This window comes from Rhamphochromis sp. 'chilingali', assembly GCF_963969265.1.
Source record: "Rhamphochromis sp. 'chilingali' genome assembly, chromosome: 18".
In the NCBI taxonomy this organism is placed as follows: domain Eukaryota; kingdom Metazoa; phylum Chordata; class Actinopteri; order Cichliformes; family Cichlidae; genus Rhamphochromis; species Rhamphochromis sp. 'chilingali'.
Genome location: NC_137945.1, coordinates 19,979,748 through 19,995,340, shown reverse-complemented (window position 1 = coordinate 19,995,340; position 15,593 = coordinate 19,979,748). Strand labels below are relative to the sequence as shown.

General features: G+C 40.6%; 1 protein-coding gene across 3 annotated transcripts in view; it reads right to left on the bottom strand.

The window, feature by feature from the left end:
• The window catches only part of mllt10 (MLLT10 histone lysine methyltransferase DOT1L cofactor), a 51,960-nt gene extending 38,119 nt beyond the window's left edge, over positions 1-13,841 (bottom strand). Inside the window, exons 1-2 of one of the 3 annotated variants that reach the window (XM_080865191.1) lie at positions 11,235-13,841; positions 8,378-8,457 (exon numbers count right to left, since the gene is read on the bottom strand). In XM_080865191.1, coding sequence (XP_080721317.1) covers positions 8,378-8,457; positions 11,235-11,397 — 243 coding nt within the window. In that variant the 5' untranslated portion in view covers positions 11,398-13,841. The remainder of the gene's footprint in view (positions 1-8,377; positions 8,458-11,234) is intronic. The other 2 variants (XM_080865192.1, XM_080865193.1) reach the window with 2 other exon arrangements.
• Positions 13,842-15,593: the final 1,752 nt, after the last annotated feature.

Below are 15,593 nucleotides of genomic sequence, written 5' to 3'. Positions count from 1 at the left end.
TGACAAAGTCTAGTCCGATCCTTAAAGGTTTAAAGACATCATATTAATTTGAGAGGACAACCTTATGTGTGATGATTCAGGTGTTTGTGGAGAGCAGGTGAGCCCAACCACCCTGTTGCAGTTATTAGAAATGCAACGTTTGCCAAGGCTGCGTTCAGCAGGAACATAACCAGGAACTACTTTTGCACTATAAAGTTACACACTGAGCTCTTACAAATACCGAATGGGTTGCATTTTTGCAGAAAATTTGTACTTAAAAAAAAAACAAAACAAAACAAAACAAAAAAACAACACACACACACACACACACACACACACACACACACACACACGAAAAAAAATGAAGACAGACAAGACAAGGAAGAAACTGAGATTCTGGGTTTATCCAGTTCTCATGAGGAGGCAGCAGCACGGAGAATTTTATGGTTTGATCCAGGAGTCGAAGCTGTTGCTGTACATATTTTAGGGTGTCAGTGGGGCAGTTCGAGCTCTTGTTGGAGAAGTTGGGACCACATCTGAGGAAGCAGAGAAATAATTCCAGAGAGCCGACTGACCCGGAGCAGCATCTAGCTCTGAGTCTGAGGTAAAACGGTATTGTTTTACTATTTGTATATGGAGCACCAGTGCGTGTTTTGAGCTGCGAGTGCACATGCTGCCAAATGCAGCAGTCTGATTGCTCAGATCTGTCTACTGGAATCAGAATAATCAGGCTTGGCTAAAAAAATAAATAAATAAATAAATGCTGCAAATTTGTCCAGCGAAATTACGCGGTCGGTGTGAACGGCTGCAATAAAAATAGGGGAGTCCAAAAAAATATTTGCACAGATTTTACACATCGGGTGTGTAAATCCCTTAATACAGGGTTTATGAAAAAGTAAAATCCAATTTCAAAATGCTTTGATTCCACAGACGTTCAACGGTAACAACTGAAACAGGTACTGTTAGAAAGAGCAGATCCCTGAGTTTCACGTGTTTCCCGATAGGCAGCACAACAACAGCGGCTGCAGTGACTCCAGACATGCTCACAAAAGTATGGGAGTCTGACTATCGTATGGACATATGCCAAGCATCCAGAGGGGAACACATTCAGCACTTGCAAACATTTTGCATGTAAAACTTTATATTCAGCTCAGTATTTTAAAATTTACCACAAGCTTCCATCTCCATTACTTCAAAAACCGCAGCCTTTTGAAATCAGATGATTCTTTTTGGTACACCCGGTTCACCACACACAGCAAATATTATCCGTCTAACAAGCCACACTGAAACAGTTTCAAGGCTTAAGGAGGTTCAAGCTTTAAAAAATTATTTAGTTAAATGTGATAGTAACTGGAACAGTATGCAGATTGACAGGCATGACGCATAGGACAGTAGGAACATGCCAAAGAGAAACCTGCTGGTGGAGGCAGTTACACCACATAAAGTAGGAGTAGCAGCCAAGTCTGTGAGGACCTGTAATTTATTCTTCCTAGTTAATATGCCCCCGTATACTGCAGCTTCCACCAATCTGTACAGAGATTTAATATGGAATGGTACACATGGCCATTTCATCTTAAATGAAAGTTTGCTTAATTCAAGCAAGCTTTCAAGTCTCACTAGGGAGCGGTACAATGATGGGTGCTGCTCAGTAATAAAACATGTCATTCAGTAATATAAAATTCATTACAATCCTCTGTTTAATAAGTCAGAGTAAGCTGCTGTCAGGTCAGTTCTGTATAATCTAACTGTTGCAGTGTGATGACCCTCACACTGTATACCAAAAATGCATTATAGAAGAGATGGGTAGTAAGGCACTACATATTAATATGTATTATGTTAGCATTTTCTCGTGTGTATTTGACAAAAATTGTCATCTTTAAATATTAAATCACTAACCTATGTTTGTATAATAAGCTGCCATCACTCCAACCATATAGAGCCGTAGCTGCTTCTCACACAGACGAGCATTTCAAACATATCAGAGATGCTAATCTGACCCGTGTGTTCGCCTGTGTACTCATGAATCCTGGTGTCACATGTCAGTTATATGTGGAAATGCTGACACCCGACAATGATTTAAAAATAATATTGATTGAATGCTGTAATAGGCTGAACGACCTGAATATTGTCTCGACTAGCAAGCTATTAGTGATCACTCTTGACCATCATCCAGGGTTTCCGCCAGTAAAGGTCTTAAACCTGGTGGCTGCTGCCACCAGGGATGGGGCTAGGAATTTGGTATAATTTAATGTTCATGTAGTGCTATCCAACCACTATAACACTCATCTCTAATTGTGAGTGGCACAGACAGAACTGAGTGGCTACTTATGTGCAGCTCTCACAGCTCGCACACAGGAGGGAAACAGAGACTCCCTTACTGCTTTCAGGAGGAGGAGGAGGAAGTCAGCCATGTGCTGTTAATCAAATGGCCTTGATTAATTGATCATCAACAAGTGTGAGTGCATCTGTAGGGGGGGAAAAAAGACGTTTGGGCAGCTTCTTACCAGAGGTATATATCCAGGCAAATTCACCTTAAGCTCAGGCTGTGCAATGCTTAGAAAAATGCAAAAAACCTGAAAGCTACATCTCAGACTGTTCAGGCCTCGGTTATCACATTAAATATTAAAGTCACGACAGAACAATTACAGAATGACTGAATAAATAAAGCTTGTTGGAAAGGTTTGTCAGGAGAAGGCCAGAAGAACATGGCAACATCCTTAGCTTGCAAGTTAGCTCTGAACAAACCACAAGACCTCTGGAACAATGTCCTTTGGACAGACAAGACCAACAACTGCCAAGCACAGTGGTAGAGGGGTGATGATTTGGGCTTGTTTTGCAGCCATAGGCGCTGGGCACCTTGCATTCATTGGGTGGACCATGAACTCCTCTGTATACTAAAGTACTCTAGAGTCAAATTTGAGGCCATCTGTCTGACAACTTAAGCTTGGCTGAAATTGGGTCATGCAACGGGACAATGATCCTACACACAGATCTGCTTCCCATAAAATAAAAACAAGTAGATATAAATAATGTTGTAGGTCTACAACAGAATGGCTGAAAAAGCAAAGAATCAAGGTGCTGTAATGATCCAGTCAAATTCCAGATTTCAACTGGAGGCCTGGAGGTTTGAATGCTGTGTATAAGAAATAAAGAAGTGAGGCAACAAAAAGTGGGCCAAAATTCCTCAGCGATGTGAGAGACTGATAAAGAGACAGAAAACCATTATTTGAAGTTATCATTGCTAAAGATGGTTCTAAAAGCTACTGAAGTGGGCTTAGTTTTTCAAACAACTGCACACAATCCTGTGGAAACTCTTTCATATGACTGTATATCATAGGGACATCCCCCAATCCCAGCTGACTTTATTTCCATACAGAGATGAATGATTTAACCTGCTACAATTACTCTACATAAGTGGCCTTAAAAAGAGAACAGGATGAATAGATAAACACAATATCAAGTCATAACATCTAATAGCAAAGCCCGAGCGACTGTCAGCATCAACAATAGCCAAGTGTAACCAGTGCTGAATGGTTTTTCTACAACATTGGCATGAAGAGCAGGGTCGCTCTGTGTGAGTGTACAGGAATCACAAAAATGTGTCATAGTCCCTTCAGTGCTGCACATACAATACTAATAATTTAGTTGAATATTAAAGAAAGTAATGCCCCAAATCCTCTTGCTGTGTATCACCATATAATGCAATCAACTGCAGTTGACCTTCAAAATCAAATGATATGTTGAATATTCAGGAAGAAGTGTTAAATATAGAGCAAACGTATCTTTCCTTCTAGCTTCGAATTGTGACTTGGGTTTCAAAAATACAACTGAGCTTGATGTGAATTTTAATTACTTACAAGCAGATCGATGAGTCAAACCTTTCTGCTAATGTGCACAAATTTGAAGTAATTCCTGCACTGCTTTGTTCACAAAATGTCCCGCATTGCTACAAATCTCTTTAAGAATTCCATTTAAGATTTTTTTTAAACATATTTAAACAGTTTAAAGTATAAAATCAACACATTTTCACACACTGACATTAAATACAGAGGTGCAGTACTATGGTGTCTCTATTTTCACCAAATCCTGGTGACTAACAGCACATTAGTGTGATGTCTAACAATTTTAACATCTATGTTTAAAGTCTTTGACTTCAAAGAAATAAATGCACATTAGCATTATTACTACATTATTGTTGCAGGCAGCAAATCCATCACAGGTCATGAACAATAACAAACGGGCAAAACAGAACCAAAAAACAAACAAATAAACAATAAAGAAAGAGCCACCCTACTTGGAAATATTCTAGGATCACTCTGTGCTTTTAATGGAATTAACCCACACGGCACAGACACGACACAAATACTACAGACCTCAGCTTCAACTGATCGGCGTAAACTCTCTGCGTCCACATGCTGGCGGGAGCATGCGTTACCATGGTTAGCGTATTGTTTACATTTACACTGCTTATGCAGTTAGATGCTGCAGTTGGTTTTAGGACAGCTTCCAAGCAGCAGATTGATTTATTAGGAGTGTGACTGTTGAAATAAGCTTAAACCACATGTCTGCAATTACAAATTATGTTTGCTCCATTTGATTTCTGACCATAAACAAAACTGCACCGAGAGGCCACTTGGAAATGTACTCGGGACTAGAGCAGGGCGATATGGCCAAAAATATTTATCACGATATATATTTGAAAATTTGCGATAACGATATAACCGACGATATAATTGATGCGAGACAAAATACAACTCCACAACATTACTAGCGCAAAAAGACAACCTTCCATTTATTTTCACTTAAACAAGAAGCTGGTTTTTATGTACATTAAAGCTTTATAAAAATGTAACAGTGCAAATGCAAATTCCTTGCTGAAAGTTTAACCAAAAGGCATTTCCAGTAGAAATGGGCTGACATATCCTGAGCATAACCATATATAATATCCACTGAAGTTAAAAATAGGTGCTTTGCAACATTAAACTGCAGTGTGCAGTACGCATTTTTCAGACCATAAGGTGCACGGGATTATAAGGCACATTAAGCGAAACAAAGCAGTCAGATAAATCAAACTTTATTAAACTCATTCTTCTTGCTTCCTCCACTTCTGTACCATTGATTCATTAATGTTGAATTCTCTGGCAGCTGTTCTATTCCCATGTTGTTGCAGTATATTAATGACTAACCTCGTATTGTGGATGGATTATCTCAGTTGTTCTCCTGACTGAAGTTTGGTCCGTTTACAGCATCCTGCCATGCGTTTGCATTTGTCTCTAACCATGAAGAACCTTAACGTTAACTTTTATAAGTGGAAAAGTGTTAGTGTTCGTCCTCCAGCTTCACTGTTTATGTTATGCTAACATAGCTGTGTCGCTAGCGATCACGTAGCACATCATTATATACCAGCTAGCCCAACTTCAGTAACCCTACAAACGTCACTGCTGTTTAGTTTCCTGTCTTCATTTATGTTGGAAGTGATAGCAGAGCTGTACGTTTGACTTTTTTCAGAAATCTCTCAGTCAGAACATGCTATATCATGCTTAGGTAACTAGCGAAACTAGCGAGCTAACTTCCGCTAGCTTCCTGCTAACTTCTAACTCCGTTAAATGTAATAACTTTTGTTTTCATGGATGCCTGGAAGTTAAACTTTATAGTTACACCTGGTAAAGCAGCAATGCTGATCGTTTTATTAAAGATGAAAGAATTTAGACAGTTTTTAACTCTAAGTGATGCTGCAGTGTTGTTTGACCTGAAGATACGGAGTTTAGGACCCAGATTACTCCCAGATTTAAGAGCATCTTAGTCCGACAAATATGACAATGACAACGGCCGCTTGCATGTTCTGCAAAAAAATGTGCTTTGTTGTGTATCTGACGGACAAACACCAAACCAGTTCCACATCACGGAAGTTGCACCATTTTTACAAACCAATTCTGGTTCATCTGTTTCACTCAACAATCGGCCATGTGCGTATGAAAACAAAGGCACTGCGCATGCGCGTTTTACTCCCATTCTATCGCGATATTTCATTTTCCTATCGTTGCCTAACATTATACCGGTATTACCGTGAACGGTATAATATGGCCCAGCCCTACTCGGGACATATTCTGAAACCATTTTTTAAACTTAAAATGATGTTTTTTGTCTACACCACAGTTCTTACCAGCCAATATTAACCATACTAGCTGGGCAAACAGACCACAGTTTATTTGCGTGGATGATTTCAATTTGGCATAAATCTACTTTTTGGAGGAATTTCACAGATTGTATCAAAACAGCAAAGTCCAAGCTTTCTTACTCCACATAAACTAAGCAAAAGAGTGACTGGTTATAACACGATTCCAACCGATGCACATCAGAGCCAAACTTGGGATTGGAATTTACATCCTCAATAAAACATCCTCAGAGAAAAGCCGAAGTGGTGGAGACTTCCACTCTTGCAGACTTTTACGAGTTATCAGTAGCTTCTTTTTTTCTGCCTTTTTTCCCACTAACACCTACTCGAGCTGGTTTTTAAGGTTCTCCGTTGGCTACCAGGTATATTTTTTGAAGTGAGTTGATCCAAAAAATGTGAACAGCATCACTGCCACCGATTGCTCAGTCAATGGCGTCACTCAATGAGTCATGAAGAGACTTCTTCACAACACTCAAATCTGCCATTACCGCATCCCAACAGCAAGGGAAATGTCCACACACAAACTAGCACTGTGATCCAACAACGAGCTGCAGACATCATTTGTGACAGACTGAGCAGCAGGTATGCCGTCGCCTCCATGTATTCCATCGTTGTGTTGTGTCAAGCACAAATGGCATCCTGGGACTTTAGGCCCATCTTTCTATAACACGCACATTAAGGTGGTACGACTGAAACAGACTCTGCTCTACAGAGAAGGTGCTAGCGGAAATGTGGCATAACTGGAGAGGACTCTTATGAACATTAGGGATGGGTATCGTTTAGGTTTTATCCGATACCGGTGCCAAATCGGTACTTTTGAAACGGTGCCGGTGCTTAAACGGTGCTCGAACCGGTGCTTAAAGAATGGAGAACACAAACTTTGTCCAAAAACCTCTCATGTTCAGCTGGGTTTTTTTGTAAAAAGATAACAATGTTAGCCTTTTCTGCAGCTATGTGGCATATATGGCATCACTCTTGGCTGGAAGCAGTGCTTAAACAATGGAAAAAACACAAACTTTGTCCAAAAACCTCTCATGTTTAACCGTTTCCCACTTTTTCTTTGGTCATTTTAGCCTTTTTGGCCAGGGTGAAGGGAGTATCTGCCATCAAACAAGAAGACAGCCGCATGTAGCTATGATGATGTTTGCTAGTTCACCTTACATGCATTAATGTAATAACGTGGTTAGCCTACTCAACGTAAATTACACACGAACAACATGAAGCTACTCATGCAGAGAAGAACGGCTGCTGCTGCCATCATCACCCGTCATCATTTCTGCTACACTGGCAGGGCTAGGGGCCAGGACTCTATTCTTCGGGTTTTTGGGGGATGTTGCTCCGGGTCCGATAACTGGCACCACACCCGACGTGCACGGTGTGAGGTCTCGCAGCAAGCTATCAAATACGGCGCATTTCTCGGCTTTTAAAAAAAACGCTATGCGTCGCCAGCTGTTTAATCGGATTCTTGGTGTTACCTCCTTTGACAGTATCACAGTATCAGCTTAAAGCACTTGTTGCAGGCTGCTGAGTTTGCATATTTTGCTGTGAAGTACAGCCAGACTTTTGACCGCTTCGCCTTGGACATTTTTAATCTGTAGCTCTGCTCTAACAGAACGGACGTACCTGGCCCCGCCTACTATCCTCGGAAACGTAAAATGATTGGCTAGAAGTGTATCACAGCTCAGGAAAAAAAAGCACCGAAATAAAGCACCGAAATGTGCGCTGCTTTTCGGTCTGGTTACTACCGTTTATGTCAGAACCGGTACCCATCCCTAATGAACATGATTATATCGTTTAACCAAATTTGTGACAAGGATCATTACTTGAATCATGATTCTACCCTCAGAACACTGACTTACGATCTCTTAACATGATCTCACAACACTCTCGCAAATGAACTTGAGCTATTTGTTGTTTTGCAGTGCTAAAGAGTTGCAAGTCTTGTTGTACAAGCTGCAGACTACGTAATAGAGAAGCAATTACAAGCTCCCTCAAGTTTGTCTTTCCTGACATTAAGGAATATTGCAGAAGAAACATGCTGTGGGACTTGTTTTTACAACCGCTTTTATCCAGGATCTATAAACAGACACAAAAATGACGCACCACCCAACCTGGTGCCATTTTCTTGGCTCGCTTATTAACAATAGGACGGCTCAGGATAAGTCCTGTGATTGTAGGCATTAAATCATCAGTGATGAAAGGGTAGAGGGCTTTGTGACTCACCACGCGGGCTGCTCGCTCCTGAGATTCACACTTTCTGCAAAACCAAGGACCAGTGGGCACCTGCACAATGCCATAGCAGGCTGGGGTAAAGAAACAAACTGTCAGTCACAGTAACCACAACACAGTCAGTCTTAAAAAACATTTTCATAACCTGATGTTTCACATCTTCATAAACATCACATCATCTCCACTCCTCACATGTGCCAGAAACTGACATGTGCAACTAAGCTGGTTTGGATGGAGGAGAACAGCTTTTTGATCTAACAGACTGCTGAGCACGCTGCTTTCACAGATGCTATTTTTATGCCACTGCACTGACATCATTTCCTTGTCCTACAAAATATTTGGGACAATGGTGAAATCACTAGCAAACCATTGTCATTAGGAATCTATATTGGCATCAGTTATTAACTCATACACAAAGATGTTTCACTGAAACAAGCCACAGCATTTATTTGGCTTCCAACACAACTACAAAAATTTTGAGGAAATGTCAAAATCATAACTGGCTACATTTAAAGCTAGACTAACTATATTAGATGTTTTTCATTAAACTTTCTACATGGATGATGCATTAACAAGGTCACAGATTTATAATTTACACTTTATACTTCCACACAACAAGGGAAAAAAACCTGATTTACATTATTTAAATAGACTTGTTTTCAATTTAAATTAACACATTTTCTGTTTTCAAGTTCGATTTAAGAGAATCAGACTTGTTGTAAAGGTACAAGCACAAGGCAGTGCTACCCTAAATGCGGCCAGACTACCCTAAATAGCCTACCTCTACACATTTCGAGATTATCTCGGATCTGACCAGAGCCCATAATCCGCTGGAATAAACAGCTATAATCCAGATTTTGGAGAACAAAACATCCAAGGGTTACAGAGTTCAAATGAAGACACGAGTGACCAAACAAAGATGAAATATCAAGATCTTCTGCACATACTACGCAATTCAGTTTGAAATATTATAAGAAAGAGCCAATTAATTACGTGCAGTTTTGTTTGCTACTCTAACAGCAGTTAGTGTTCGTCACTTCCAAAAATGCTCAGTTATAACAATCAATCAAAACATTTCTAGTGGTTTTGACAAAGACGGGTGGCTGGACCGAATAAGAGCGGTCTGTGCACGATGCAGCACAGTCAATTTGTCACAAGCAGGATACCTTGTTATCATGGAAGTGAATGAAGACACAGTTAAATAAACCGCAAATACATTCATAACCTAGTGAGATACCTAAAGAGAGAGCAAAGGGAAAGTGGCTAAAGCTAAGCCTCGGTATGAGCAACGAATCAAAGTAGTTATGAAGAAAATCATTTAGACAAGTAAAACAAAAAAGACAAAAAAAAAAGATTTTCTGTTATCTGGGGAATTTATAAACATACTGTAAAATGATGCAAGTACCTGACATTTGTTTTGCTATACAAATCTGTTTCGCCTGCTTTTTATTTGGTAAGCTAGACAGCATCAAGTGAAAGTGGTTCAGTAGTTAATTATTTGTACCTCTTTCAGTAACAGAGTACCCTATTTTCAGTTAAGTGAGAGAAGATCCTGTAACTTGCTGTAGTTTGGGGAATATTCTCAAATGTAATAATCTCATCAGCATGAACATAATATTTTTCTTTAAAGAAAAGTTTATTTTCATTTGTGTATGCTGTGAGTTATAACTGTAAACTATTTTCAATAGTTCTGGAAAATTAGGATTGGTCAAGAAATTTCCAATCATTGCATCTCCATTATAGACTACTGAATGTTCCTAGTTAACTTAATCTGATACTAGCCTAACTTAAAAAGAAGCCGTTTCAGCTGCGGTTCAAGGGCAGATCATGACACGAGTGCTGTCTGAATCAGAGCACCAACTAATCTTAATTAGTTCATTTCTGGAGAATAAGTAGCTTTCAAAGCTTCAAATGTCAGTTTTCCTTGAAAAATTAAAAGTATTGTGCTTAGGGAAACCATATTTTCTACAGAGTACTGATACCTGACATCTTATGGAAGAAATTCAAATATTCAACAAGGTTTATTCGCAGATTTCTTCAACCTTACAAAATGTAGCTCGAATTTGAACAGAGGGAGATAAATACAAAGAAAGTGTTAACATCTGACCTGATGAGTGCAGTGAAGTATGTAACACTTTAGCCGTTTCCTATGTTTACTTACAATCACGCTGCTGCCAGACAGGCCTACTAAGCAGTCTAAACACTGCCACAAATTGTTACAAACAAAACAGTGCTACAAGTCCAAATACACTGCCGTGCACTGACTTCAGAGCTGCTGACATTTCAAATAGCATCCCACTGTTTGCCAAATGGACACATGACCAGCTATGTAAACAGTGGACGTCATCACGTGAGTGAGTGAGAGTTAGCGTGCAGAAATCACTGTTTTGCTTCTTGAACTGGACCCCCTAAAACACAAAACAAAAAATGTTTTCCACACTAAACTGCTTCCTCTCTTTATTTAGAGCCAGATTTATTGTATTTGTTTACTCCGTTGACTGCATGCATGGTTTAAACTGCTGGTTTCGAGCTCACCTCTTAAGTTTATACCGTTTGTCAAGAGGAGAGTAACCCTCCTTCTCTGAGCACGTGACAGGTCTTAGTAGAGGGGGAAAACAGCACGCCTCGCAGCTAGAAATGTGTGCATAAAGCTGCTGTCAGCCATCATCAGCAGAAGGGTACACAGGCCCTGTTAGCTGCCAAGCCAAATCATCGGAGGGGCCAGCGACATGCGTTGAGCCTGGCCTTGGTGAGAGCAGGAGGAGGAGGAGGCTCCATAACCTTGCAACAAGACAACGATAACTAGCCTGCGAGCTAACTGCTAGCTCCTAGCACAAGCTCCGTGGCTTACCTTGATGCACGGCGACGTTGCAGCCGTGTCCGTCGCAGTACACCAGCGGGTTTTCCGCCCAGCCTCGCTCGTCTGAACACACACAGCACCCTCCAATCATTTCCTTCATGTTACTCGTCAAGAACTCGTCGTCCGCCGCCAGACAACGCTCGCCGGACACCATCTACGAAGAAAGCGGACATGCGGAGGAATACATAAAGGCGGACCCAAAGCTTCGCCGAAGACGCCTTCTCGCTCCCCTACGACGCCACTTTAGGTCCCGCTGGGCCTTAATGTCATGTTTTAAACGTGTTTACGTCCCCTTTTGACGCTGTATTTTCTTTCACCAAAACATCCCCGTCACGGCGCGATGGTGAGAAGAGGGGGAACTTCATAGAGGAGGGGAAGTGCGTAATGACGCAAGGCGCGCGTGTGTGCGTACCTACCGACAGGAAGTGAAAAGAGAATCGCCGGCAGCAAACTTACCATTTTGGTTCCACATGGTTTCAAAGTTTGGAGCAGAGAGAAAAGCGAGACGGTCCAAAGCAGTTCACTTTATGAGGGGGGCAAATTTAAAAAAAAATAAAACAAAACCCCAGCGCTCCCAGTGTGTAAAATAAGTTAATTTTGTTTGAACTCTAAGATGACTTAAATCTGTCCTGTGGAAAGCTGCTCTTTAATTGTAGTTTGGTGAGAAATCTTTATTTACATAATAAACACATTTAGAAAACACTAAATAAATTAGCGATTTCAGATAAATCTATGATAACCCATTAAATAACTCACTGAAGTAGATCGTATTATTGTACACTATATTACACACTATAATACTCAGTTATGTCATCTAAAAGCAAAACAAAAACAATCATCTGGGTTAAGATTCTTAAATGAGCCAGTTTACTGTTTTTCTCTGCTTTATATCATCACATTCCCATAAAATATATCATCCTTTTTCCTCTCTCTTGCTCTTGAGTCCAGAAAAAAAGTTACGAGTATTTTCACTCGTCTTTACATTGGTGAGCATTGTGAGCCTTCAGGTCATCAAAACTGATTTAGTAATCAGTAACAAAAACCTTTATTTTCTTGCAAGCCTGAATAAAAGTCCCTTAGACTGTCAGAGAGGAGCTTTCGCTGAGATAGAAAATTGCAGTGTCTGCTCTAAATGACTATTGGTGACCTCAAAGTATAGCACTCAGGGCTTTTATATCATTTAAGGTATTCTGTAATTATGACCGGGCTGTCCACACACACTGTACATCTGTCAAGTGGATGCAGCCCTGGATAAATGCTGGATGTTTACACCTACAGAAACCCTTTTTGATTCAGAGGGTTTTAGCAGACTACACACACACATGCACACAAACACATACACACAGACAAGATCTGTTTTAGGCAGACCTCTAGTAAACCATTGCCTGCATCATCATTTCTCTTTTCTACTATTGTATGAGAAGATTGTGTTTATTTATTTATTTATTTTTGGATGTGCTGATGATGACATGTATGTGTGTTTGTACACATCCACACATGGATCTTTGTTGTCTGGATCATAAGCGTTTTATTACATTTTGCTATGCCTATTCACTTTTTTTTTACAACTTAAATGAATACCGAAGGACTGCTTTTTCCTGTATTTATCTCTTTGCTTTGAATAATGGATAATATGAATACTCACACTCCTGCACTATTGTCACTCTGGGTTGTAACTGTTTTCAAGTAACTGAATTATGCTACACCTCCTGCATTTGACTACAGTTACACATAGAAGACCCTAAATGTGTAGCTTTTTTACTGTAGAATGGATAAACTAAAGGAAGGAATCAGGGTTCCCTTCGGGAATACATTTTTATCCTTGGAAGGATATGGGCTCTGGGACGCCTATATCAAGCTGCACATATCGCCTTGTCAATATACAGTTTTGTTTTGACAGCTCCTCATGCTGTTGCCAAGGATGCTCCAGAACACACATGCTATTCCAAGCACTCAGCTGCTGCTTGCATCACCGATTCCTCTGAGCGAGCTCCCGCTCTCGGTTTCCAGAGAAACGTAATGACTTGCCAATAATGCGCAAGAGCACACGAGCGTTCTCCGTGTAATATAGTGAGCGAGAGGGCCCTGGGAGTGCTTGCCCATTGTTTGCTTTAATTTCAAATTGCTCAAATGCTCCAGTCGACACTGGGCAATGCACTGAAAGGGGGTGAGGGGCTGGGGAAAAGGAGGAAAAAAAATGTGAATTGTGTGTGGCAGGGGAAAACCTATTAGAGCTGGAGAGAACAAAGGGAGGCGAAGGAGGGGGCAGCAGTTGTGGAGGGGCCCATATAGCTACTGAAATAGTGAAAATGGAAAATTATTATTATTTATTTTTTTCACAACTTGCATTTGATTAAATCAAAGCTCGATTTATGCCCAGTGTTCCTCAAGTTGCAGGAGAAGACCCCTCCCTGAGATAGAAAATTAAAGCGACACTGTCTACTCCCAGGTGACCTCAGAGATTACATATAATTAAAAGTACTGTGTGATTATAACCAAGCTGCCTTATAGAATAACAACATGTGAAAGCTTTATAGTTCATGTGGTGATTTATGTTGAGAAACTAAAAAAATGGTCCAACGTCTTTTTGCCAACCAATAAAAGTTGTGTATTGTCAGAGACACTCTGAAGAAATCCATGTTTTGTTTTTCTTCACAGTTCAAATGTATCCCATGCTGCAAAGTTTATGTGATGGGCTCCTGACTGATTTAGTGTATTCTGCACGCTGGGTGGCCTAATTCAGTTACTGATGTAGTAAATGATGTAGGCTACAGAAGCACATAATGTTTTGAGCAAGAGAGCTGAAATAAACAAAAGTTTTAAACAAAATTTAAAGCCAAGATAAAACACAGAACCAGGCACAGAAGTAGAAAATAGTGTAATTGCTTTGTCCTTTGATTGTGAGGTGTCCTCGCTTACACTGTTCTTGTTAACTGTGAGATAGCTGACACTGATTTAAAAGTCAGAGGACTTTCGTGTTTGAGTTCTGGTTATGTTTGTATGGTGGCTGCGTTATGTTTTGGCGTCTCTTTGTTCAGAATGAGGAGCATGTAAAACATGCGGGGAGCAAGAATGACAACACGGGCGAAAAAAGCACCCCCCGCCACACACGCACACACGTGCACCCAGGGACCTATCGGCCATGTCTGCAATATCTTTGTGTAAATGCATTGTATAGCTGCACAAATGTTAGATGTACTTCCCTGCTTGCCTGGCAGTTATTAGTTACTGTTGTCCTGGTGATTGCATGCCTAACTCCATCTTTTCAAACTCCAAAGTTAATTATCAGAAAAAGAAAAGAAAAAAGACCCATGAGCAAAGAAACATTACGATGTAAATGAATTCTGAATTTGTTCCTAAATATTGGTGTGTGTGTGTGTGTGTGTGTGTGTGTGTGTGTGTGTGTGTGTGTGTGTGTGTGTGTGTGTGTGTGTGTGTGTGTGTGTGTGTGTAGCACTCTGGCAGGAATGTTTTCACAGACTGAGCTCATAAGCTTCAACAAATGACTACCAATAGGACTTTTATTTTGAAACAATAGCGTTCGCAAACATGCCAGATGCCTTTTTTCGAGTCAATTAACTGCGAGCGCTAACGGTGTTTACGTCAAATTGGAGATATAGGTTTGGCCCCATTATTTATGTATTTTTTATATTAAAGACAAGTTAACCTGTATCAACTGTTTTAAAGACAAAGCGGTGACTTAGCTGCACATGCGCCGCGTGCTCTCTGTCCCCTCAAACGTGCGCTGGATTCGAGCATCCTTGAATTCATAAATTGCGCGCAATCAGCTATCAGTCAAACTATCATTACAAAGAGCTTTAGTTAATGTTATTCACCCGTAGTGGCCTAATAAATGCATCATTAAATTTAAGTGAGCCTCGTAGTCATTTAGGAAGTAATTATGGGCTATATGGCAATTTTATAGATATTTGGAATGATATTGTGTATGACAATGTGCATGTGGGGTTAAGGCAGGGCTGTCACATGTACCATCTGTATCTTTTTCCAGAGGACTCCAGAGGCTAACTGGCTGTTTGTGTGAATAGTCATTAGGTATTGGGGCTGCTACTGAGTTAATATACACGACTGGGGGGGGAGAAAAGCGTGAATACACACCAAAAGTGACATGAACACATGCAGCACGCTTTCAGAACCATCGGTGTGTACCCCAGGTCTCCTCTATCTTGTGCGAGTAGCACAGGGGCCCAGGAAAAAAATACAAACAGTTCCAACACGGCGGGGTGAAAGGTGAAGAGAACCCTCCCCCCATCACTGTCCGCACATACTTCAGGCTCGGATTGCATGTAAAATCACATTCTCCCTCAGTGGTGGTAGTGGTGGTGGTGTTGG